This window comes from Muscardinus avellanarius, assembly GCF_963383645.1.
Source record: "Muscardinus avellanarius genome assembly, chromosome: 1".
Classification (NCBI taxonomy): Eukaryota; Metazoa; Chordata; class Mammalia; order Rodentia; family Gliridae; genus Muscardinus; species Muscardinus avellanarius.
Genome location: NC_137786.1, coordinates 108,335,053 through 108,361,546, shown reverse-complemented (window position 1 = coordinate 108,361,546; position 26,494 = coordinate 108,335,053). Strand labels below are relative to the sequence as shown.

At 39.9% G+C, this 26,494-nt stretch overlaps 1 protein-coding gene across 4 annotated transcripts in view; it reads right to left on the bottom strand.

Moving 5' to 3' along the window:
* The window catches only part of LOC308278019 (RNA-binding protein 27), a gene marked incomplete at both ends in the record, with an annotated part of 104,397 nt that overhangs the window by 57,724 nt on the left and 20,179 nt on the right, over nucleotides 1-26,494 (bottom strand). For 3 of the 4 annotated variants that reach the window (XM_080717586.1, XM_080717588.1, XM_080717587.1), the window contains 6 exons: nucleotides 618-752; nucleotides 6,285-6,572; nucleotides 10,372-10,632; nucleotides 13,157-13,350; nucleotides 14,032-14,123; nucleotides 20,335-20,459. In XM_080717586.1, coding sequence (XP_080573712.1) covers nucleotides 618-752; nucleotides 6,285-6,572; nucleotides 10,372-10,632; nucleotides 13,157-13,350; nucleotides 14,032-14,123; nucleotides 20,335-20,459 — 1,095 coding nt within the window. The remainder of the gene's footprint in view (nucleotides 1-617; nucleotides 753-6,284; nucleotides 6,573-10,371; nucleotides 10,633-13,156; nucleotides 13,351-14,031; nucleotides 14,124-20,334; nucleotides 20,460-26,494) is intronic. The other variant, XM_080717589.1, reaches the window with a different exon arrangement.

Genomic DNA, 26,494 nt, shown 5'->3' with positions numbered 1-26,494 from the left:
TTAGGCAAGCGTTCTACCACTAAACAATATCCCTATCTCTTTTTAGTTTGAGGAAGGGTCTTGCTAAGTTTCACAGGCTAACCTCAAACCTACAATACTTCTGCCTCAGCCTTCTGAGAAATTGGGATTACAGTGTGTGCTACCCAACCTGGCTCACAAATGTCCATTTATTGAAGTCTAAATGGTGCTACTCCATGACAGGGACTTTGGAAAAATGTTGCTATTCTATAGCAGAGGAGACTTTTCCAAAACATTTTGCCTCTCTCTCCCCAATCACAAAATATTAAAATATGGCTGTATGACATAAACAAACAGTAAATTGCTTATGGATATAAATGTAATTTTTATAGTCACATAGTCCATAAAAATAGAAATTAATTTTTGTGTGTGATACTAAGGATTGAACCCAGGGGTATTCTATCTCTGAGTTGTACCCTCAGCCCTATTTAATTTTTCAATTTTGAAACAAGACCTCTTGAACTTGAGATTCTCCTGTTTCAGCCTCCCTAGTACTAGGATTGCAGGCACGCCCTCCACAACACATGATATTAATCTTTTAAAGGTAATGCTGCTTGAGAAAGCTTGGCTTCTCTATACACTAGCAATTGTTTACTTACGTTCTGATACTGTATAGAGGAGGTTTTGGGATAAAGGAGGAGGTAGTCTTGCTCCCACTGGTGCAAGATTGGGCACTGTGCTTGTCCCAGGCTGGTCACGACTGTTTATCAAGTTTGACTGTGATATAGGTGGTCCTACAAATTACAAAAAGTAAAACATACAACATTAATATTTCCTAATAAAACACTCAATATACTATTTTATATATTCATACTTAAAAGATACAGTTGGGCTTTGAACAAAATTAAAGAATTTAACATATGCAAGATAAAACAGTATTATGTAATTAAAATGACATTCTTAGATTTACTTACTTATTTTTGGTACTGGGAATTGAACTCAGGGGCACTTACCTCCAAGCTATACCCCCAACCCTATTTTATTTTTATTTAGAAACATGGTCTTGCTATATTGAGGAAAAGTCTCGCTACTAGCTCAGGCTGTCATCATATCTGAGATCTTCCTATCTCAGCCTCCCAAGTACTGGAATTAAAAAGCATGCACCAGCCAGGCATGGTAGTGCACACTTGTAATCCCCGCGCTTGGGAGGCTGAGACAGGAGGATCGCACAGGTTCGAAGCCAGCCTCAGCTACTTAGTGAGACCGTTTCCAAATAAAGTATAAAACAGGTCTGGGAATATAGCCCAGAGGTAGAAAAGCCTCTGGGTTCCACCCCTGGTACCACCAAAAAAAAAAAAAAAAAAAAAAAAAAAAAAAGCATGCACCACCATGTCTGGATCAACATTCTTAGTTTTAGAAGAAGCAAAACTAATAAAGAGAGAAAAGCTGATTGTTACTGTGGATGTACAGCGAGAATGGCTGGAAAGGAACCTGAAATGTTCTAGGGTGACAGATTTCTATACAAGCCTTAAGTATACTAATGTCTGCAAGACACTGCGAAAAGCATCAAAATAAAAATGGAGATGGAACGATGCTTCATGACACAAATATAGTAAAATGTTAACTGCAGAATCCACATAGTCAATAAATGGATACTGCCATTCTCAGATTTAATTTTTGTTGTTGGTGGTGGGGGGGGTTTTGCGGAACTAGGGATTGAGCCTAGGAGCATTTTACCTCTGAGCTACACACGCATCCCTATTTTATTCTTTTTGTGTGTGTGGTACTGGAGATGGAACCCAGGGGCATTCTACCTTCAAGCTACCCCCCCCGCCCTATTTTTTATTCTTTATTTTAAAACAGGTCTCACTGAGTTGCAAAGGACCTCACTAAGTAGCTGAGGATGTCTGAGAACAGTGATCCTCCTGTCTCAGCCTCCCAATGCTGGGATTACATGCATGAGCCACCACACCTGACTTTTATTCTTTTTGAAACAAGGTCTCACTAAGTTGTGAAGGGCCTCACTAAGTAGCTGGGGCTGGCTTCAACCTGTGATCCTCCTCTCTCAGCTTCCCAAGTACTAGGATTATAAGCATGTACGACCACACCCAGCTTCTTAGGTTTAATTTTTATACAAAAATGTTCCTACTTTGATATAACATCATTTACTGTTACAATTTTTTATATATAAAGAATATTCCTTAGTTGAACATGCTGGTGCATGCCTATAATTCCAGTACTTGGGAAGCTGAGACAGGAGGTTCAACTTATGAGACTCTGCTTCAAAATTAAAAACAAAACAAAACAAAAACAGGTGTGGTGGGACACACTTGTAATCCCAGTATTTGGGTGGCTGAGATAGGAGGACCACAGGTTCATGGACAGTCTCTGCAAGATCCTCTACAACTTAGTGACACCCTGTTTCAAAATAAAAAACACGACTGGGAGTGTAACTCAAAGGTAGAATGTCCCTGGGAGGCTGAGGCAGGAGTTTTCTAAGTGTGAGGTCAATGTGTGGTAATTTAGTAAAACCATTTCAAAATTAAAAAATAAATTGGGTCAGGTGGCACATGCTGATAATCTCAGTAATTGGGAGGCTAAGAGAGGATTATCACAGGTTCAAAAGCCAGCCCCAGCAATTCTGCAAGGCTCTAAGCAACCTAGTGAGACCCTGTTTGCAAATAAAATATAAAATAAAGCTGGGGTGTAGCTTGGAGATATAATGTCCCTGGGTTTAATCCCCAGTATCAAAAAACTAAATAAAAAATAAAGAGGTCTGGGAGTATTAGCTCAGTGGCAGAGCAGCCCAGGATTCAATCTCTAATACTACCAGAAAAACAAAATTAAACCTCAAACCTTTACCAAATTTAATGTGGTTGTTTTTGTTTGTTTGTTTGTTTGTTTGTTTTGGTGGTAATGGGGGTGGAATCCAGAGGCTTTCTACCTCCGGGCTATACTCCCAGACCTATTTTTTATTTGTAAACAGGGTCTCACTAAGTTGCTGAGAGCCTCACTAAGTAGCTGAGGCTGGTCTCAAACCTGCAATCCTCCTGTCTCAGCCTCTCAAGTACTGGGATGACAAGTGTCTGCCACCATGCCTGGCTCTATTTTACTTATTTTAAAAGAGCCTATTTTACTGAGTTACTCTGAAGATTAAATTAGACAAAGAAAATAAAAGGTATAGCAGAAATTTGTTTTATTTATTTTTTGTGTGTGTGGTACTGGGGGTGGAACCCAGAGGCTTTCTACCTCCGGGTTATACTCCCAGACCCATTTTATATTTTATTTGGAAACAGGGTCTCACTACGTTGCTGAGAGCCTCACTAAATAGCTGAGGCTGGCTTCGAACCCGTGCGATCCTCCTGTCTCAGCTTCCCAAGCGCGGGGATTACAAGTGTGCACCACCACGCCCGGCTCAAATTTAATGTGTTCTACAAAGTAATTTACTACAGGGAACTTTGGTAATGGGTACACAGGAACTAAAAACTATTCTTTCTTGTGGTACTAAGAGATTGAACCCAGAGATTCTACCTCCAAGCTATATCACCAGCCCTATTTTTTATTCTTTACTTTGAAACAGGGTCTCACTAAGTTGCAGAGGAACCACTAAATAGTAGAGGCTGATCACAAATCTGTGATCCTCCTTTCTTAGCCTCCCAAGTGCTGGGATTACAAGCATGTACCACCATGCCTGGCGGAACTAAACTATTCTTGCAACTTCTTGTAGTTCTACAATTATAAAATGATTCTTTTCCTTTTTTTAGAGAGGTAGGGGACAATGCTGGAAAATCAAACCCAGAGCCTCGACTATGGTAGATAAGTGTTATATCACTGAGTCCCCAAATAAAATATTTCTTACAAGAAAACTGACTTAAAAAGCACAGCCTAAACTGAATGGCAATGATTGGTTTTATTGTTTGTTTGTTTGTGGGTCTGGGGATGGAACCCAGGGGCATTCAACCTCTGAGCTACACCCCCTGCCCTATTTTTTATTCTCTATTTTGAAATAGGGTCTCACTGAGTTGCAAAGGGCCTAAGTACCTGAGGCTGTCTGCGAACTACAATCCTCTTGTCTCAGCCTCTGGAATGCTGGGATAACAAGCGTGCGCCACCATGCCTGGCTTTATTGTTTGTTTTCTTATTAAACCCAAGAGAATTCTACCTCTGAACTATAGTCCCAATCCTTTCTTTGTTTTTGAAACAAGGTACCAATAGGTTGCTGTGGCTCCCCTTGAATCTGCAATCCTCCTGTCTCAGCCTTCCAAGTATTAGAATTAAAGGTATTCACCATCATACCCAGCTGAATGACAATTTTTTTTTTTTTTTTTTTTTTTTTGTGGTAGTGGGGTTCCTGGAAAGCCTTCTACTAGCCTCCGGGCTATATTCCCAGACCTATTTTTTATATATATATATATATATATATATAATTTTTTTTTTAAATTTGGAAACAGGGTCTCTTAAGCCAGTAAGGCTGGCTTTGAACCTGCACAATCCTCCTGTCTCCGCCTCCCAAGCATGGGGATTACAAGCGTGTGCCACCACGCCCAGCAGAATGACAATTTTTTAAAAATAATTTTCCAGCTGGGCATTGTGGCACAAGCTGGTAATACCAGTATTTGGGAAAGCTACTTAGTGAGGCACTCTGCAACTTAGGGAGACCCTGTTTCAAAATAAAGAATAAAAAATAGGACTGGGGTCTAACTCAAGAGTAGATACCCTTGCGTTCAATCCTTAGTACCACAAATAATAACAACAATGACAACAATAATTTTCCAGCAAGTTATGGTGCTATATACCTGTAATATCAGTACATGGGAGGCTGAGACAGGAAGATTCCAGGTTCAAGCCCAGTCTCAACAACTTAGCAAGAACCTGTTTCAAATAAAAAAATGGCAAGCTGGGTGTGGTGGCACACACTTGTAATCCTAGCATTTGGAAGGCTGAGACAGGAGGATCGTGGTTTGTGAATAGCCTTAGCTATTTAGTGACGCCCTTTGCAATCAATGAGACCTTTGTTGCAAAATAAAGAAAAGAAAAATACACTTCAATTCTTTATTATTAAATGTCTCCCAACAGTAGTTCCTTCTACTTGTGGATACATGTAAATAATTTATGCCATAAATTCTTTTCAATTACATTTTTAAAAATTAGTTTTCTGTTACTATTATACTAGCAACAATAACAATTTTGTGTGTGTGTGTGTGTGTGTGTGTGTGTGTGTGTGTGTGTGTGTGGTACTGGAGGTGGAACCCAGGGGCTTTTCTACCTCCAAGCTATACTCCCAGACTTATTTTTTAATACTTTGTTTGGAAACAGGGTCTCTAAGTTGCTGAGAGCCTCACTAAGTAGCTGAGGCTGGCTTCAAACCTGTATGATCCTCCTGTCTCAGCCTCCTAAGCACTGGGATTACAAACGTGCTCCACCATGCCCGGCTCACAAATAATGATTTTTAAATAACCATTTATAAGCATTTCTTACTCTTAATTTTGTTGAATAAAATAAAAGCACACTGTTTTCTTTTAAAGAACAAAAATTTTTCTTTTATCACAAAAAGTTCCACATTGAAGTACATACTGACAAAATATGACATTTGGAATTTAGTGTAGCAAAAACAAACCAATCGCAGAAATGTGTGTGGGAAGGGGATAGAGTGAAACAAAACCAGCCAAGTATTGATAGTCATTGAGATTATAAAGTGAAATCAGCAATATACATATCATTCATCTACCTCTGTGAGCACCTGGAATTTTCCATGACAAAATTTTAAATGTTATTTCAATATTTTTAAAGAGATTTTAAATACTGGAAAATTTCACTCAATGACTGGCATGTTCTTTTGCTGTTAACTTAAAATGCAATCAACTAACAAGATTTTGACTACAGGTCAATATATATTAGGCCCTAGTAGACAAAATTTACACTGGAGATATTACAAATAACCCCACTGAAATAATAATGTATTATCAAATATTACCAATGAAAGGCAAAAAGGAAAGAATAGCACTTTACTTATAGGAATTTTTTGCAAATTACTTATTATTATTTTATTATTATTTTGGTACTAGAGATTGAACTGAGAGGCATTCTACTTCCAAGGTACACCCTAGCCCAATTTTATTTCTTATGTGGAAATAAGGTCCTGCTAAGTTGTCGAAGCTGGCTTTGAACCTGCAATCCTCTTGTCCCAGCCTCCCAAGTACTCAAACTATAAGCATGTTAATATATTTTTCAAACATTTTGCAAAAGTGCTTACTGTGCCAAAAGGGAGTAAAATTCTTCTAAAAAGAATTTAGTGCCAAAGAAATATTTAACCAACATATACTTACTTGGTATGGGAAGCACAACAGAAGGTGGTGGCTGACCATGTCCCTGGGGAACAGGAAGTCTCATACTATGCCCAGGGCCTGGGCCTGGGCCAGGGCCAGGGCCTGGGCCAGGGCCAGGGCCAGGGCCTGGCATTGGAGGCATTAACATTCCAGGAGGTGGTGGAGGAGGAAGCCCAGGAGGAGGAGGTGGGAATGGAATCATACTTGGCAGAGCAACTTCATCAACAACTAGAGGATCATTTCCATGATCAAACTGACAAAGGTCACCAAGTACACAAAATCCGCGTTCTGTAAGCATAAAAAAAGAACTTTATTATGACGATTCTACTTAGAGTTCATAAAATAAAACAAATCCCTATACCCACCATTCTGATTTACAAAGTGGTTTTCTCTAAGTCTAAAGTCTTCTTAGTATTATTCTGTTAATCATCACATATCCTTCAGAGAGAGACTGGCATAAATCACTATTTTCTTCACTATGAGATTATGACATGGTGAGACAATAAAAACAGAGCCAAGCCGGGCATGGTGGCACATACTTGTAATCCAAGTACTTGGGAGGCTGAGACAGGAGGACTGCGCAGGTTCAAAGCCAGCCTCAGCATCTTAGTGAAGCTCTCAGCAACTTAGTGAGACCCTGTTTCCAAATAAAATATAAAAATAGGTCTGGGGGTATACCCCGAAGGTAGAAGGCCCCTGTGTTCCACCACTAGTACCAAAAACAAACACACACAAAAACAGAGCCAAGAACAGGCTACTAGCTACATTTGCTACTAACTCTACATAATAAAAACTCAGATGTGTTAAACAAATATCAATTTATCAAGGCTTGAGGAAAAGGGGGTATAAAAATCTTGAACTAAAGGACGTATTTCAATGATTTTTGGGGGGAGTAATACTGGGAATGGAAACCAGGAACCTTCTACCTCCAAACTACAACTCCAGACCTATTTTTATATTGTAGTTGGAAACAGGGTCTCACCAAGTTGCTGATAGCCTCACTGAGCTGCTGGGACTGGCTTCAAACCTGCAATCCTCCTGTTTCAGCTTCCCAAGTACTGGAATTACAAGTGTGCGCCACCATGCCCGTCTTAATTTCAATGATCTATTTTCATTAAATATTCTAAAGTGACCATTCTTTCTATATCTGTAATTTGAAATTTTATTTTCAAGCTGGGCGTGGTGGTACACACTTGTAATCCCAGCATTCGGGAGGCTGAGACTGGAGGATCACAGTTCTCAGACAGCCTCAGCTACTTAGTGAGGCCCTCTGCAACTCAGTGAGACCCGGTTTCAAAACAAAAAGAATAAAAAGTAGGGCAGGTGCTATAGCTCGGAGGTCGAATGCCCCAGGGTTCCATCCCCAGACCCGCAAAAAAAAAAAAAAAAAAAAAAAAAAAAAAATTATTTTCAGATATTCAAGTGAATAGGAGGAATAATTTATAATGCTCCACAGCACAAAATAATTATGGTTTAAAACTATTAATTAAATACTTCAAAAAAAGCTAGTAGACAGATTTTTGAGTGTTCCTAGCACAAAGAAATAATAAACATTTAAAGTGATAAATATAAATATGAGCTAGGCAAGGTGGCACACACCTGTACTTGAGATTGGAGGATCGAAACAGGAGGAGGACTAGGGGTAAAGATCAGAGGTAGAATGTCCCTGGGAGCCCGGGCTTGGTGGCACACACTTGTTAATCCCAGCATTCAGGAGACTGAGACAGGAGCAGAGGTTCACCACCAGCCTCAGCTACTTAGTGAGGCCCTTTGCAACTTGGTGAGACCCTGTTTCAAAATAAAGAATAAAGGCCAGGCATGGTGACCCACACTTGCAATCCAGTACTTGAGAGGCTGAGACAGGAGGATCACATGGGTTTGAAGCCAGCCTTAGCTACTTAGTGAGGCTGTCTGAATCTTAGTGAGACCCTGTTTCCAAATAAAAATCTAAAATAGGTCTGGGAATGTAGTCTGGGAAGGTCGAAGGCCCTTGAGTTCCATCACCAGTACAGGAAAGAAAGAAAGAAAGAAAGAAAGAAAGAAAGAAAGAAAGAAAGAAAGAAAGAAAGAAAGAAAGAAAGAAAGAAAGAAAGAAGAAGGAAGGAAGGGAGGGAGGAAAAGAACAGAACTGGGGGTATAGCTCAGAGGTAGAATACCCCTGGGATTGAAAAAAAAAAAAAAAAGAATGTCCCTGGGTTCAATCCCGGGTACCAAGAAAAAAGACAACCAAATAAATAAAAATGCTAAGTAGCCTCTAATTATCCTGATATGATCTTCACATAGTATATATATGTATTGAAATGTCACAATGTCCCCCATAAATATGTACAATCACTACGTCAATTAAAAATAAAACTAGGCATGGTGGCGCACACTTGTAATCCCAGTACTTAGGAGGCCGAGAGGAGGATTGTAGTTTTCATGGCCAGCCTCAGCTACTTAGTGAGGCCCTCCGTGACTTGGTGAGACCCTGTTTCACAATAAAGAATAAAAAATAGGCTTGGGGGTATATTTTGGAGGCAGAATGCCCCTGGGTTTAATCGCCAGTACCGCAAAAAAAAATTTTTGTACATTATATATGTACACTTTTGTACATATATAATTTATAAGAAGCCCCAAAAAATGTTGAGGGAAGTTTTTGTATTAACCTTGGATTTACTTCCTGGAAAAACTACATGAGAATACATGTGACAGTATGAGTAGTAAGCTAGCATTCACATCAAAGGTCATGTGGGGAGAACATGCATTTACTCAGGTACATATGCACAGGCTCTGTCTGACCAATATACATAAGAAACCTTCAGCATTCAGATGGCCTTGGGAAGGACTGGCTAGGGAACCAGAGCCATGAAGGCATGCTTCAGCCTCATTGTGACAGCATTCCCATTCAAAAATAAATTAAATGAAGCTGAGCGTGGTGTTGCACACTTGTAATCCCAGCATTTGGGAGGCGGAGACAGATGGATCTTGGTTCAAGAACAGCCTCAGCTACTACTTAGTGAGGCCTTTTGCAACTCAGTGAGATCCTGCTTCAAAATAAAGAATAAAAAATAGGACTGGGGATGTAGCTTGGAGGTAAAATACTCCTGGGTTCCATCCCCAGTACTGAAAAAAAAAAGTGAAAGAATATGTTCAGTGTGTGTGTGTGCGTGCACGCGTGCGCACGCGCGGGCGAGGGGGGGGTGTGCTGGAAATAAACCCAGAGGCATTCTACCTCTATGTTACACCCCAACCCTATTTTTCATTTTGAAACAAGATCTCAACAAGTTGCAGATGATCTCACTAAGTTGCTGAAGCTGGCAGCAAACCTGTGATCCTCCTGTCTCAGCCTCCCAAGTGCTAGGACTACAAGCGTGTACCATCACACCTGACTTGCATTCTATTTTTACAAAGAAAAAATGGGAGGTTTAGCTCAGTGGTAAAGCACATGTATAGCATGCTCAATCATGTTCAATACTCAGCACTGCAAACAAACAAGGAAAATGTTATAAGGTCTGTGACTGCTTGAAATAAAACTTTAAGTGGAGAAGAAATGAATAGAAATATCAATAAAAACATGCTGGAGCCAGGTACGGTAGCATACGACTATAATCCTAGTATTGGGAGGCTGAGACATCACAGGTTCACAGCCAGCCTCAGTAACTTATTGAGGCCTTCTGCAACTTAGTGAGATTCTGTTTTAAAATAAAACATAACCCAGGCATGGTGGAACACACTTGCAATCCCAGTACTTGGGAGGCTCAGGAAGATCATGCAGGTTTGAAGCCAGCCTCAGCTACTTAGGCTCTCAGCAACTTAGTGAGACCCTGTTTCCAAACAAAATATAAAATAGGTCTGGAAGTGTAGCTTGAAGGCAGAATGCCCCCGGGTTCCATCCCAGGTACCACAAAATAAATAAATAAATAAATAAATAAATAAATAAATAAATAGGGCTGGGGGTATAGCTCAAAAGATAGAATGCCCTGGATTCAATCCCCAGTACCACCAAAAAGCTTATCTGGGCTATAATAAAAAAGTATACAGTATACACAACATTTTCTTTACTAGCACTTTTGGGTAGAATATGAGAGAAAGTTGTAATTTTTACCATCATAATCTCTGCATCGCCTCTTTGGTGGTGGGTTTCGACCAAAAGAATTGGAAGAACTATGATTATTGTAGTAATTAGACCAACTCTCAGTTGTGTTTTCAGAATGGTGAGCAGGTGCGATCACGGTAACAGTGCTGGGAATAGACTGTGCCCCAGAGGAATACTGCTCAGAAGAGTTTGGAGGTGGTGCAGACACAGGCACATAGGAACTCTCCACATCATTCCTTTCACTCTTAAACTTCGATCTCTCCCTGTGCTCTGCTTTAAAAACAAAAAAAAGGAAGAACCAAAGAGATTAGACATTCAGATTCTTAAACTGTGTGCATTTTTTTCATGAAATAGTAAAGACAAGAAAACTGGAGTAAGCTTACTAAGCTATTCATATTCCAACTGTTCTCATTATTAATAATCTGAAAAGCAGAATATCAACAGTGTGCCATATTGACCAATAATTTGTAAAACATCAGATTTTATTATCAACATCAATTACACTGAATGAAAAGCAGTCAGCTTCTCTTTTTTTTTTTCTTTTTTGAGGTACTGGAGATGAAACCCAGGGGCATTTTATCTCTGAGCTACACTCCCAGCCATAATTTTGATTCTTTACTTTGAAACAGGGTCACACTGAGTTGCAAAGGGGCTCACTAATTAACTGCTCAGCCTCCCAAATTCTGGGATTACAAGTGTATGTCGCCACACCCAGCTTCCACTATTTTTTTTTTTTTTTTTGGTGGAACTGGTGGTGGAACCCAGGGGCCTTTCTACCTCCGGGCTATACTCCCAGACCTATTTTATACTTTATTTGGAAACAGGGTCTCACTAAGTTGCTGAGAGCCTAAGTAGCTGAGGCTGGCTTCGAACCTGTGCAATCCTCCTGTCTCAGCCTCCCAAGCACTGGGATTACAAGTGTGCGCCACCACACCCGGCTCTCTAATATTTTTTAATATGCTCATTTGTGCACTGTAACTATGCATCAAAGTGAGATTCAATGTGATACATTCATAGAAGTACACATACATCATTTGGTGTATTTCCCTCCAAAAAAACACCACAATCAGGCAGGCATGGTGACACACATTTGTAATCCCAGTATTTGGGAGGATGAGACATGAGGATGGCAGTTCTCTACCAGCCTCAGCTACTTAGTGAGGCCCTCTACAACTTAGACCCTGTTTCAAAATAAAAAATCAGGAGCCAGACATGGTGGTGCACGCTTGTAATCCCCGCACTTGGGAGGCTGAGACAGGAGGATCGCACAGGTTCGAAGCCAGCCTCAGCTACTTAGTGAGGCTCTCAGCAACTTAGTGAGACCCTGTTTCCAAATAAAGTAAAAAATAGGTCTGGGAGTATAGCCCAGAGGTAGAAAGCCCCTGAATTCCACCCCCAGTACCACCAAAACAATAAAAAATAAATAAATAAATAAATAAATAAATAAATAAATAAATAAAAAGTCGGGCTTGGGGTGTAGCTCAGAGGTAGAATACCACTTGGTTCAATTCCTAGCACCACACACACACACACACACACACACACACACACACACACACCCAATATTTAATGGGAATGTTTCTAAAAATTGACAAACTGATATTTCAGAAGGTCAGTGATTGGGATCTTAGTAACTTACACAATTCTTTTTTGTTTAATTTTATAAACCTTAAGAAACATTATTACAAATCAATTACTTTTAGGAAAAAAGAAAGCCAGGGGCTGGGAATGTAGCTCAGTGGTGAAGTGCTTGCACAAGACCATGAGTTCATTTACCAAAACCACAAAATAAAAAGCAGGAAACTCTCAAGTGGATAGCTTTGTTGATTAAAGGACATTTGTATCAACTATGCAAAATGACTTTAGATATGTACTATGATATCTTAAGAATATGATACAAATTGGGCATGGTGGCATATGCTTGTAATCCCAGCATCTGGGAGGCTGAGACAGGAAGATCCCGGGTCGCAGACAGCCTCAGCTACTACTTTGTTTTTATTTTATTTTATTTACTTATTTATTTATTTATTTATTTATTTATTTATCGGTACTGGAGATAGAACCCAGGGGCATTCTGCCTCCAAGTGACATCCCTAGCCCTATTTTTTTTATTCTTTATTCTGAAACAAGGTCTCACTGAGTCTGCAAACCATGATCCTCCTGTCTCACCCTGCCTCCCAAATGCTGGGATTATGAGCATGTGCCACCACACCTGGCTTCAACTACTACTTAGTGAGGCCCTTCGCAACTCAGTGAAACCCTGTTTCAAAATAAAGAATTAAAAATTGGGCTGGGGGGTGCAGCTCCAAAGTAGAATGTTCCTGGATTCCATCCCCAATAGTGAAAAAAAAAAAAAAGAATATAATACTATGATACCTTCTTTTTTAATTTTTTGGTACTAGAGATTGAACCTAGGAGCTTTTTACTTTCTATGTACATCCCCAGGTCCCCACACACACCTCTTTAAATTTTGAAATAGGGTCTCGTTACATTACCAAGGGTCTTGCTAAGTAGCTGAGGCTGACCTAGAACCTGTAGTATTCCTGTCTCAGCCTCATAAGTACTGTGATTACTGGCATGCGCCTCCTCACCTAACAAGAACAGCTTCTTTTTAATCAAACTCCTTTGACTTCAACCCAAGTATAGAGCCCAGTCTTTGTAACAAAATCAATATTCAGTTTTTTGAGACAATTCCAGCTTTTACATTGCTTACAGTACATTTAGCCTTAATAAAATTTCTTGTGCCTTGTTATAAAAGCAACAGGGCTTTTAGGGGGACACTTTATCTACTCACCAACATTCCTATTTGGATCCCGGTCTTTGCTGCGCCCACGGCTTCGGCTTCTACTTCGACTCAGGCCCCGGCTCTTACTCCGGCTCTTACTCCTGCCCCTTCTCCAGTCATACTTCTCACGGTACAATTCATTCCGCTCATAGTACCGCTCATAATCCCTCCACTTGCCATCTTCTCTTTTTTTGTCACGTGTCCTATAATACACAGATATAAAAGCCATATTAAGCTAAAGAAATAGTGTGCAAACAAATTCAGAGTATGACATACTCTTGAGTAATCAAAATTGATAACACTGTGCTTTTTTAGAAGCTTTAAGACTACCATGTAATTCTTCTAATCCATTATATGAAAAGGAAAAATATTTTCACTTCAAGTACAATGGGTGGGGAGAAATGAAGGGAAAAAAAAGATGAACCCAACGTGGGGGGAGAAGTGGGGGAGCAGTGATAGAGCACAGAAACTTAGAACAAGAAAAGGAAAAAAAAACTCAAAACAATGTTTCCCTAAACAAAAATCCATTTTTGCTAGTAGGTTCATAATTCTGCATAAAAATTATACCACTTGTAATATAAAATGATACATGTAATTTTAATACTGAGCACCCCTAACCAAATGGAATATTTCATTTTTATTCTCTAAGGAGACTGCTCCCACCCCTGAGCTCTAGGGGAAAGCATGTAATGATGACTGTTTTTAAAAGAAACAGAAAGTAAGACAAAGACAAAAAGCAGAAAGGAAAAAAGAAAAATAACATTCTCATTCTTTAATGAGTTTGTAAATAGGAGTCAGTCCATTTAAAAATCTTTTTTAATATCCTTGGAAGGCAAGTAATAAGTGAGTTATCACTGTCTTCCTAATTAAAGATAAAAACAAACCTCCGTTCACTGGATTCTGAACGAGTTTTCTGGGGACTAGGATATTTCTTTTTTCTGCTATCACGCTCTTCCTCTACTGGCTCCTGAAATACCTACATAAAAATATTTGTTAGAAATAAGAACATGCTTCTATAACTTACAAAACACAACCACCTGATATTCTTTTTTAGCACAATAGAGGCCACAAATAAACAGAGGAAATAGTCCAATCCTGCCCCAAAAAAAGAAAACTTGAAAACACACTTTATTAATTTTTAAATATCAACTTAAGGCAGGGAATGGTAGAAAAAAAGGAAGAAAACAAGCAACTCACTCTTTAAACAGAAATAGGAAGTTAAAGCCAGGCATGGTGGCACACACTTGTAATCCCAGCATTTGAGAGACAAGAGGATCACGGTTCGCAGACAGCCTAAACCACTTAGTGAGGTCCCTTGCAACTCAGTGAGACCCTGTTTCAAAGTAAAGAATAAAAAATAGGGCTGGGGGTGTAACTCAAAGGTACAATGCCCCTGGGTTTCATCCCAAGTACCGTAAAAAAAAAAAAAAAAAAAAAAAAAAAAAAGAAAAGAAAAGAAAAATTGAAACAGGAAGTTAAGCACTGTAGTACACACCAATATGCCCAGTGCTTGGGAGACTAAGACAAGAGGATTGCATGTTCAAAGCCTGGCTTCAGCGTTCAGTGAGACTGATTCAAAATAAAAAATAAAATACAGTTGTGGGTATAACTCAGAGGCAAAATGCCCCAGGGATCAATACAAGTGCCACTGGAAAAAAAAAAAAAAAAAAAAAAAAAGCCAGGTGTGGTATAATCCCAGTACATAGACAGGAGTATCCAGGCTCACAGACAGCCTAAGCTACTTAGTGAGGCTTTCTGCAACTTGGTGAGACCCTGTTTCAAACTAAAGAAAATATCAGGCTGGAGGTGTCGCTCAGAGGTAGATTGCCCCTGCATTCAATCCCCAGCACCACAAAAAAATTAAATAAATAAAAATAAACTGAAACAGGAAAAATAGTAAATTATTAAGTATCATATACTAAAATGACTTATATCAGCCAGGCGTAGTGGCACACACTTGTAATCCCAGCATTTGAGAGGCTGAGACAGGAGGATCATGGTTTGCGGATTCTGGGGTGGAACCCAGAGGCTTTCTACCTCCAGACCTATTTTATTTTTTTTATTTTTTTGGTGGTACTGGGGTTCCTGGAAGCCCTTCTACTTCCGAGCTACACTCCCAGACCTACTTTTTTATATTTTTTAAATTTGGAAACAGGGTCTCTTAAGCCAGCAAGGCTGGCTTCGAACCTGCGCGATCCTCCTGTCCCCGCCTCCCAAGCGCGGGGATTACAAGCATGTGCCACTACGCCCGGCTATTTTTTTTTTTTTTTTTAAAACAGGGTCTCACTAAGTAGCTGAGGCTGGCTTCAAACCTGTGCAATCCTCCTGTCTCAGCCTCCCAAGCACGGGGATTACAAGTGTGCGCCACCACACCCAGCTAGGATTGCACATTTAAAGCCAGCCTCAGCAACTTAGACTGTCAGTAACTTAGTGAGACTATGTTTCAAAATAAAAAATAAAGCCTGCGTGGTGGCGCAGGGCTTGTAATCCCTGCGCTTGGGAGGCGGAGACAGGAGGATGGCGCAGGTTCAAAGCCAGCCTTGCTGGTTTAAGAGACTGTTTCTAAATAAAAAATATAAAAAATAGGTCTGGGAGTGTAGCCCGGAGGTAGACGGGTTCCATCCCCAGTACCACCAAAACAATAAATAAATTAATTAATTAATAATAAAAATAAGGCTGGGATGTAACTCAGAGGTAAATTTCCTCTGGGTTCAATCTCCAGCACCACCACCAAAAATAAAATGTATTAGAACTAATGAAAATGTTGAGGCTTCTATTTCTTTTAGCTGAGTATGCCCAGCTAAGGCTTCTGTTAAAAGTCTTAACAGTCAACAATGACCAAAAATTGAAAGAGGCTGGGTGTAGCGGCGCATACTTGTAATCCCAGTACTTAGAAGGCTGAGATAGGAGGATTGCAGGTTCGTGGTCATCCTCAGCTACAGAGTGAAGTCCTCTGCAACTTAGTGAGACTTGTTTCAAAAGAAAATAATAAGATAGGGCTGGGGGTGTAGCTTGGAGGTAGAATGCCTCTGGGTTCAATCCTGTGAGGAAGGGAGGGACAAATGAACTGACTGGGTTTGTTTTGGTACTGAGGATTAAGCCGAGAGGCTCTCGCTGAGCTACCTCCCCAGCCCAATTTTATATTTTATTTTGAAACAAGATCTGGCTAAGTTGCCCAGGATGGCCTCAAATTGTGAACCTCTTTCCTCAGTCTCCTGAGTTGATAATACTACAGGTGTGTGCAATTGCAATCAGCCTTATTACTATATTTTAACAAACTGATCACAAACCATATATGAGAACGCTGAAACAGCCATTTGCAAGAACTAAACAAATTCCCTTTTTTATTTTATTTTATTATTTTATTTTTATTTTTTATTTTTTATTTTTGCAGGTCTGGGGATGGAACCCAAGGGCATTTGACCTCTGAGGTACATCCTCTGCCCTATTTTTTTTTTTTTTAAACAGTGTCTCACTAAGTTGCAGAGGGCCTCACTAAGTAGCCGAGGCAGTACACAAACCGTCATCCTCCAGTCTCAGCCTCCCAAATGCTTGGATTACAAACGTGCGCCACCATGCTTGGCTAACAAATTCCCTTCTAATGGATAAGCTTACTTCTAAATACCCAAATCAGGAAGTGGGCTAATGGAAAAAGAGGTAACAACTTAGTAAAATCCAGGCAACATAAATCATAGCCATATATGGCACCCATATGGCACCAGCAAACACCACACAATTATTAGTGTATTTAAAAATCATTCTAACAATTTACAGTGATGCATTACTTCACTGGAATGCAATCAGTTAATTCCAGACAGGGGGGGGAAAATCCACAGGACAAATGAATAAATTTTCCCACAAAAAAAATTAAAATAAAACAAGCGTTGGGAGGCTGAGAAAAGAGGATCCCGGTTTTTGGACAGCCTCAGCTACTACTTAGTGAGGCTCTTTGCAACTCAGTGAGACCGTTTCAAAATAAAGAATAAAAAGCTTGCAGGTAGAATGCCCCTGGGTTCCATCCCCAGTACCACAAAAATTAGGAAAATTAAAAAAGAGACACTGTTGGGTGAATTGTAGGTGGGCACGGTGGTAAATGCCTGTAATCTCCAGTATTGGGAGGCTGAGGTGGGAGGATCACAGGTTCGAGATCAGACTCTGCAACTTAGTGAGACCCTTAGCAAATTAGCAAGACCTGTTTTAAAATAAAAAATAGCCAGGTGTGCTAGCGCTTGGGAGGCGGAGACAGGAGGATGGCACAGGTTTGAAGCCAGCCTCACTAGCCTAAGAGACCCTGTTTCCAAATAAAAAATATAAAATAGGTCTGGGAGTATAGCCCAGAGGTAGAAGGGTTCCATCCCCAGTACCATCCATCCATCAATCAATCAATAAAATAGAATTGAACATGGTGGTGTACACTTGTAATTCCAGTACTTGGAAGGTTCAGACAAGAGGATTGCAGGTTAGAGGACAGTCACAACAAGAAGTGAGACTCTCATCAACCTAGTGAGACCCTACTTCCAAATAAAAATAAAATACGGCCGGGAGTAGAGCTTGAGGTAAAATTCCCCTGAGTTCAATCCCCAGTGAAACAACAACAAAAATACATAAAAAGGGCTTAGGTACAGGTTGGAGGCAGAATGTCCCCAGTTTAAATACCCAGCATATAAAGAAAAAAAGTATTATATGAATATTAAATGTACAGAAATTGATAACATATTAATCTAAAAGAATATCCATACTGTTAGGAAATACACAGAAGTATTTAAAGGTGAAGGACCATTATGTTCATGACCTATTCAGAAAAAATGTTATGGGTATGAACACATAGAGAACAAACAGAACAAATTTTCAATAAATGCATTTACAGAGATAGCAAATGGAATATATGGATATGGATGTTTGGGGTACAATTCTTGTCTTTTTTTGTGGTACTGGGGATTGAACCAAGACGCATTCTACCTCTGAGCTTCATCCCCAGCCCCATTTTATTTTTATTTTGAAACACAGTCTCACTAGGTTGATGAGTCTCACTACTTGTTGAGGCTGTTCTTGAACCTTCTATCCTTTTGTTTCAACTTCGCAAGTGCTGTAATTATAGATGTGTGCCACCGCAACCAGTTGTCTTTTTTTTTTTTTTGTACTAGAGATTGAACCCAGGGGCATTCTACCTCCACACTACATCCCCAGCCCTATTTTCTTTCTTTCTTCTTTTTTTTTTTTTTAATTGGAAACAGTCTCGCTAAGTTGCTGAGAGCATTACTAAATTACTGAGGCTGGCTTCGAATCTGCAATCCTCCTATCTCAGCCTCCTAAGTACTGGGACTACAGGTGAGCACCACCACATCCGGCTCAGCTTTATCATTTTAATAAAAAGCTATTTCTAAATAAGTTTTGTTTTTTTCATTTTTGTTTGTGTTTGGTACTGGAGATTGAACCTGGGGTATTCTACCTCCAAGCCTTTTATTTTGAATCAGATCTCTTTAGGCTGCCAAACCTCAGAGTTGCTGAGGCCTCATACCTGTGATCCTTCTGTCTCTTCCTCCCAAGTACTGAGATTACAGGCGTGCACAACACAACCATTCACACCCGGATCAGCTCAAATAAGTTTTTTAAAGTTATTTTGTAGCTGGGCATGATGGTACACGCTTATAATCCCAGCATTTGGGAGCTGAGACAAGAGGATCCCGGTTCGTGGACAACCTCAGCTACTTAGTGAGACCCTTTGCAACTCAGTGAGACCCCATTTCAAAGTAAAGAACTAAAAAAAAAAAAATAGGGCTGGGGTGTAGCTCAAAGATAGAATGCCCTTGGGTTCTATTCCCAGTACCACCCCCCCAAAAAAAAAGTTATTTTGTAGCAGCTGGGTATGGTGGTCCACACTTGTAATCCTAGTACTTAGGAGTCTGAAACAGGAGGATCACAGGTTCTTGGCCAGACTCAGCTCCTTAGTGAAGCCCTTTGATAATTAGCAGACCATGTCTTTGCAACTTAGTGAGACCATGTTTCAAAATAAAGAACAATAAACTGGGCTGTACATATAGCTCAACTATAGAATGCCCCTGGGTTCAATCCCCCACTTCCCCCACCCGTCAATTTTTTTTTTTTTTTTTTTTTTTTTTGGTGGTACTGGGGGTGGAACCCAGAGGCTTTCTACCTCCGGGGTATACTCCCAGACCCATTTTATGTTTTATTTGGAAACAGGGTCTCACTAAGTTGCTAAGAGCCTCACTAAGTAGCTGAGGCTGGCTATGAACCTGCGTGATCCTCCTGTCTCAGCCTCCCAAGCGCGGGGTTACAAGCGTGCGTCACCACGCCCAGCTAAGCCTATATATTTAAACAAGTCTTCTTTTTCTAGAAGTCAATGGATTAATATTTCTCTATTGCTGGGCGTGGTGGAGCACACTTGTAATCCCAGCATTCGAGAGGCTGAGAACAGAGGATCACGGTTCGTGGACAGCCTCAGCTACTTAGTGAGGCCCTCTGCAACTCAGTGGGACCTGGTTTCAAAATAAAGAATAAAAAATAGGGCAAGGGATGTAGTTCGGAGGTCGAATGCCCCTGGGTTACATCCCCAGACTCACACAAAAAAAAAAGAAAAAAAGAAAAAAAAATTTCTCTGAATTCCTCAATATTACTAAAGTGTTTTTGGGTTTTTTTTTTTTGTTTGTTTGTTTGTTTGTTTTGCAGTACTGGGAATTTGAACACAAGAGCATTCTACCTCCAAACTATACCCTCAGCCCTATTTTTTATTCTTTGTTTTTTGGTTGGGCCAGTACCGGGGACTGAATCCAAGATCACTGTACCTCCAAGCTATATCCCAAGCCCTAATTTTTATCCTTTATTTTGAAACAGGGTCTCACTAAGTTGCAGAGGGCCTCACCAAGTAGCTGAGGCTGGCCACAACCCTGTGATCCTCCTGTCTTAACCTCCCAAGCATTGGGATTACAAGTATGCACCAACACACTTGGCTTTGAAGTATTTCTTGCATGCTTCAACAATCTGCCTGAAATTTTTTCAACTCTTCAAAGTCCAAGGAACTAAAAAGGAAACCCTAAGAATCTTTGTCATGTTCCAAACCCAGAAACTTCATAATTACTCTTAAAAAAAGCTGAACTTCAAACTAAGAATACTGGTTATAGAATCTAAGAAGCTCCCTAAAGCAAAAGCAAAATAAAAAAAATCATTACCTCTTCTTTAACTTCTTCTTTTTCTGGGACTACTGGTTTTGGCTCAGGTTTCACTGGTTCCAAAGGTGGAAGGTAGTTCTTAGTATAGAGACTTTCAAATAGTTTGTCCACAAAACCTGAAGTTTCTAAGGAGAAAAAATCATTTTTAAGTACTGCACAAACAAAAATCACAAGGTTAAACACTATCAGCAAATCTTTGAGAAAACAGGCAATCTACATGGGACGAAAAATGAAACTTGACTTAAAGGACAGAACCCCACCTTCTGCATTTTAAATTCCTCTGACATAACTGTACATATTCAAATGATATAGATATAAGATTATTTGTAAGAGTAAATAATAGCAAAAGGTTGGAAACTGGGCGTGGTGGCGCATGCTCATATGTCCAGTACTTGGGAGGCCAAGACAAGAGGACCCAGTTTCGAGGACAGCCTCAGCCATTTAGTGAGGCACTCCACAACTTAAAGAAACCCTGTTTCAAAATAAAAAGTAAAATAGGGATACGGGTGTAGCTCAGAGGTAGAATGCCTCTGGGTTCAATCCCTGCTACCGCCAAAAAAAAAGAAAAAAGAAAAAAAGACTGGAAATGACCATATTACCATAGAAGAAAAACTAGTAAATTATGAGCCAAGTGTAGTGGCACACACTTGTAATCCCAGTACGTAGGAGGCTGAGACAGGAGGACTACAGATTCAAGAACAGCCTTAGCAAATATTCTTATCAACCTAGGGAGACCCCTGTTTCTTTTTTCTTTTTCTTTTTGGTAATGGACATTGAACCCAGAGGCATTCTACTTCCAAGCTATACCCCCAGCTCAATTTTACTCCTTATTTGGAAAAAGGGTCTGACGAGGGTGCTAAGAGCCTAGCTAAGTTGCCAAGGCTGGCTTTAAACCTGCAATCCTCCTATCTCAACCTCCCAAGTACTGGGTTTACAAATGTACACCACCACACCCAGCTGAGACCCTGTTTCAAATAAGAAAATTTTAAAAATAGGGCTAGGGCTGCAAGTATAATTCAGAGGTAGAATGCCTGTAGGTTCAATCAACAGTGCAAAAATAAACATAAATAAATTATGAAGCAATCATACAAAGGAATATAAAACATCTATAAAAAGAACAAATACTGACAGTATCATATTTCTAAGATGCAAGTTTGTGGTTTTGTTGTTGCTTTTTTTCCACTACAGGGGAATGAACCCAGAGTCTCCTGTAATGAGCTAGAACATTATTAAAATGTTGAGACAGAGTCTTTGTAAGTTGCCTAGGTGGGCCTCAAACTTGCAATACCTTGCCTCAGCCTCCTGAGTATTTGGGATTACAAGTGCCACCATGCCGAGCATGAAATAACTTTTATGTGTTTATCTGCCTAAAGAAATTAAAAGGATGCAAAAAGTGATATATATTTTTAAAAATCTGTGTACTGTAGGAGGAAAAGGGCATCTGTAAAATAGGTAAGAATACTCTCAAGCTGGGCATAGTGGCACACACTACAGTTTGAGTATTTGGGAAGCTGAGACAGGTTCAAAGCTAGGCTCAGTGACTTAGCAAGGCCCTCAGAAACTTAGTGAGACTCTGTTTCAAAATAAAATAAAAATATAAACAAAATAAAATAGGGTTGGGAGTTTAACTCAGAGGCAGACTGCCCCTAAGGTCAACAATAGTACAAAAAAAAAAAAAGAGTATTCTCATGGCATATCTTTATATTGTTGGATTATGCACTACTTACTAAAAAAATTAAAAATATTTAAATCAGGCAAATAAATTAATACTGGCCTTAGAATTTTAAAAAAAAAAACCTCATTGGGTTTTTTTGTTTTGTGGTAATGGGGATTGAACTCAGGGGATTCTACCTCTGAGCTACACTCCTAGCCCTATTTTTATTTATTTATTTATGTGTTTGTTTGTTTGTTTGTTTATTTATTTGGTGGTACTGGGGATGGAACCCTTGTACCTCCGGGATACACTTGCAGACATATTTTATATTTTATTTGGAAACAGGGTCTCTTAAGCCAGCAAGGCTGGCTTTGCACCTGCGTGATCCTCCTGTCTCCGCCTCCCAAGCACGGGGATTACATGAGTGCACCACCATACCCAGCTCTTATTCTTTTATTTTGAAACAGGGTCTCACCCCAGAATAGCCAAAGCAATTCTCAGCAATAAGAACCATGCAGGAGGCATCACAATCCCAGACTTCAAATTATGCTATAGATCAACAGTAGTAAAACCAGCATGGTATTGGCACAACAACAGGCATACTGACCAGTGGAACAGAATTAAAGATACTGAAACACACTTATAGTCAATTAATCTTTGACAAAGGGGCCAAACTCATACGCTGGAGAAAAGACAGCCTTTTCAACAAATGGTGCTGGGAGAACTTGCTATCCATTTGTATAAAGATAGAACTAAATCCTTACCTCTCACCATGCACAGGAATTAACTCGAGATGGATCAAAGACTTAGTAATTAGAACAGAGACTCTGAAGTTATTAGAGGAGGGCATAGGCTCAACACTCCAACATATAGGCACAGGCAGTAACTATCTCAATAAGACGCAGGAAATTAAAGCAAGAATTAACAAGTGGAATGGCATCAAAGTAAAAATTTCTTCTCATGAAAGGAAACCATCAAGAACATAATGAGAAAGCCTACAAAATGGGAGACCATCTTTATCAGCCACCACTCTGACAGAGGGCTAATATCCAGAATATACAAAGAGCTCAAAAGACTCTACACTAGCAAAACAAACAACCCAATCAAGAAATGGGCAACTGAACTTAATAGACACTTCACAAAAGAAGAGACACAAATGACCAATAGATACATGAAAAGATGTTCAACATCATTAGCCAACAGGGAGATGCAAATCAAAACTACGATGAGAGTCCATCTAACCCCAATCTTTATGGCAAGCATAAAGAACTCAAACAACAACAAATGCTGGCCAGGATGTGGGGTAAGAGGAACTCTTTTACACTGTTGGTGGGAGTGCAAACTAGTTCAGCTGCTATGGAGATCAGTGTGGAGATTCCTTAGAAAACTGGGAATGGAGCCACCATATGATCTGGCTTTACCACTCCTTGGTATTTTTCCAAAGGGGTTGAAATCAGAGAACTACAGCAATATATGCATACCCATGTTCATAGCAGCACAATTCGTAATAGCCAAAATATGGAAACAACCTAGGACTCCATCAACAGATGAATGGATTGCTAAATTATGGGAAATACACGCAATGGAATTCTACTCAGCTATAAAAAAAAGAACAATATCATGTCATTTGCAAGAAGATGGAAAGACCTGGAGAACATTATGTTAACTGAGATAAGCCAAGCACAGAAAGAGAAGGGACTTATATTTTCTCTAATATGCCCAAACTAGGGAGTTTAGGGATACCAAAGGAACTCCAGACAATGAAGGAGAAACCTCATCAAAGCTAGAATGGATGGATAGGAGAGGAAGAAGGTTGAGGTTGATTAATGAAGGTTGAGGTTGATTAATGAAGGAGCTACATCTGAATTTGTGTAAAAATACAAATATAGCAAGGTTAACCTGACACTCATTCTTGGGAGGGGGAAGGGGAAAGAGGGAGGGTTTCAAGCACAGTTTGAATGTATGCCATTTTCAATATGTTCCACATTAAAAAAAAAAAATTAAAATTAGATCCTTTCCCTAATATGCAAAAGCTAAGGAGAAATGAGTAAAAGGAGGAACTCTAAATGAAGAAGGAGATCCTATAGAGGAGCAAATAAGGCAACCTAACTGAGGAGATGGGAGGGGGGAAGAGGGAAACTCTCTAAAGCACATGATGTACTTAAACATATCAAAGTCAATCACTAAGCCAAGCATGGGAAGGAGGGAGGGGGAGGAAATGGGGTGGTGATTGGGTAAGGGCTAATTGGGTGATATGTGTATGTATGTCTATACAAGTCTTGTATCCCATTAAGATGTATGACTACAATGCACCAATAAAAATTTTTTTAAATAGGGCTGGGGGTGTAGCTCAGAGGTAGAATGCCCTTGAGTTCAATCCCTAGCACCACAAAAATAAAAAATAAAAATAAAATAGGACTGGGGGTATAGCTTGGAGGTAGAATCCCCAAGGTTCAATCCTCAGCACCATAAAAATAAATAAATAAATAAGGTGGGCATGGTGCCCCTTAGCTGTAACCCCAGTACTTGAGAGACTGAGACAGAAGCATTGCAGGTTCTAGGCCAGACTCAGAAAATTAAGGAATCCTTTAGCAACTTAGACCCTGTTTCAAAATTTAAAAATAGCCACTGGGCACAATGGTACACACCTGTAATCCCATTACTTGGGAGGGTGAGATAGAAGGATCACAGGGTTGATGCCAGCCTCAGCAACTTAGCAAGACCCTGTTTCCAAATTTAAAACAAAATAGGGCTGGGGATGTAGTGCAAAGGTAAAATGCCCCTAGGTTCAATCCCCATTACCACAAAAATAAGTAAATAAATAATTTAAATTAATTAAATTTCAATTCTTAGCCCTATGGACCCCATTTCAATTACTCAACAGCTGTAAGTGGTTAATAGTTACTGAACTGGAAGATAAAGACACCATCACACCTCTCTCTTTTTCTTTTTTTTAAAAACAGTACTGGGGATGAAACCCAGAGGCATTCTACCTCCGAACTACACTCCCAACCCTATTTTTCATTCTTCATTTTAAACAGGGTCTCACTGAGTTGCTGAGGCTGTCCACAAACCACAATCCTGTTTCAGCCTCCCAAACGCTGGAATATTTAAAAGCGTGCGCCACCACACCCGGCTCCTATCACACCTCTCACTGCAGAGTTCTACTGGACAGTAACAACCTACAAGCCGTAACAAGGCAGCAGCAGTTCTGCCTCTGGTGGTAAGCACAGCTCCCTGTGGGCACATTGCTTTTCTGAGTGCTCTGAATGGGGCTCTCGGGATGCCTCTGCCCCAAGAGCCTTCACTCTGCCCTGCCTCTTCTTCTGGCTCTGCATTTCACCCGGCTCGTCCTTGATCCACACATTAGAAAAGGACATGCTCTGCCTGGTGCAGTGTCCACACCTGTAGGGCCAGTACTTGGAAGGCTGAGACAGGAGGATCTCAGGCTCAGAGAGTCTCAGCAACTTAGTGAAACTCTGTTTTCAAGGAAAAAACAAAATCAGTCTGGGGGTATAGCTTGAATGTAGAATACCCTTGGGTTCAATCCCCAGCACAATAAATAAATGAATGATTGGGGCTTGAGATACAGCTTAGAGGTAGAATGCCCCTGGTTCAATACCTAGTACCATACAACAACAAAAAGAGAGAAAGAGAGAAAGAAAACACTCATCTAAATTAGAAAGAAATTCTGTATGTATTAGGATTATTTTTTATTTACAAAAAAGCCTTAAGATGCCAGGAGTGGTGGAGCATGCATGTAATCCCTGCGCTTGGGAGGCTGAGACAGGAGGATCGCGCAGGTTTGAAGCCAGCCTCAGCAAGGCTCTCGGCAACTTAGTGAGACCCTATTTCCAAATAAAATATAAAATAGGTCTAGGAGTATTGCCCAGAGGTAGAAAGCCCCTAGGTTCCACCCCCAGTAACACCAAAAAAAAAAAAAAAGTCTTAAGATGCATGAAAAAAATATGTAATCCTGAGCCGGGCGTGGTGGCATAACCTTGTAATCCAGCATTTGGGAGGCTGAGACAGAAGGATCATGGTTCTAGCACAGCCTCAGATAATACTCAGTAAAGCCTTTTGCAACTCAGAATCAAAAGTAGGGATGAGGATGTAGCTCAGAAGTAGAATACCCCTGGGTTCCATCCCCAGTACCACAAAAGAAAAAAAAAAATGTAATCCTGTGTCTTGGCATGAAAGCCATATTTAAAACCTTTTCTTCTCCAGTAGCTATTTGAGTTAAAGGATATTTTCTCATTAGCAATAGTATAACAATAATTGTTACTGTTTCTGTTTATACCCTAAATATAGACATTCCTGTTTATCTCCTAAATAATAATACTTATCAAATATCTATATGCCAAGCACTATAGGTTCCAAGGCTCCAGTTTCAACAAAAGCAAAAAGATAAGGAGAGAGACAGACACACAGGCATTAATAAGCACATGACAGGGAGTGATGAATGTCATGAAAAAATTAAAGCATGGTTATTAAAAGGAGAAGAGT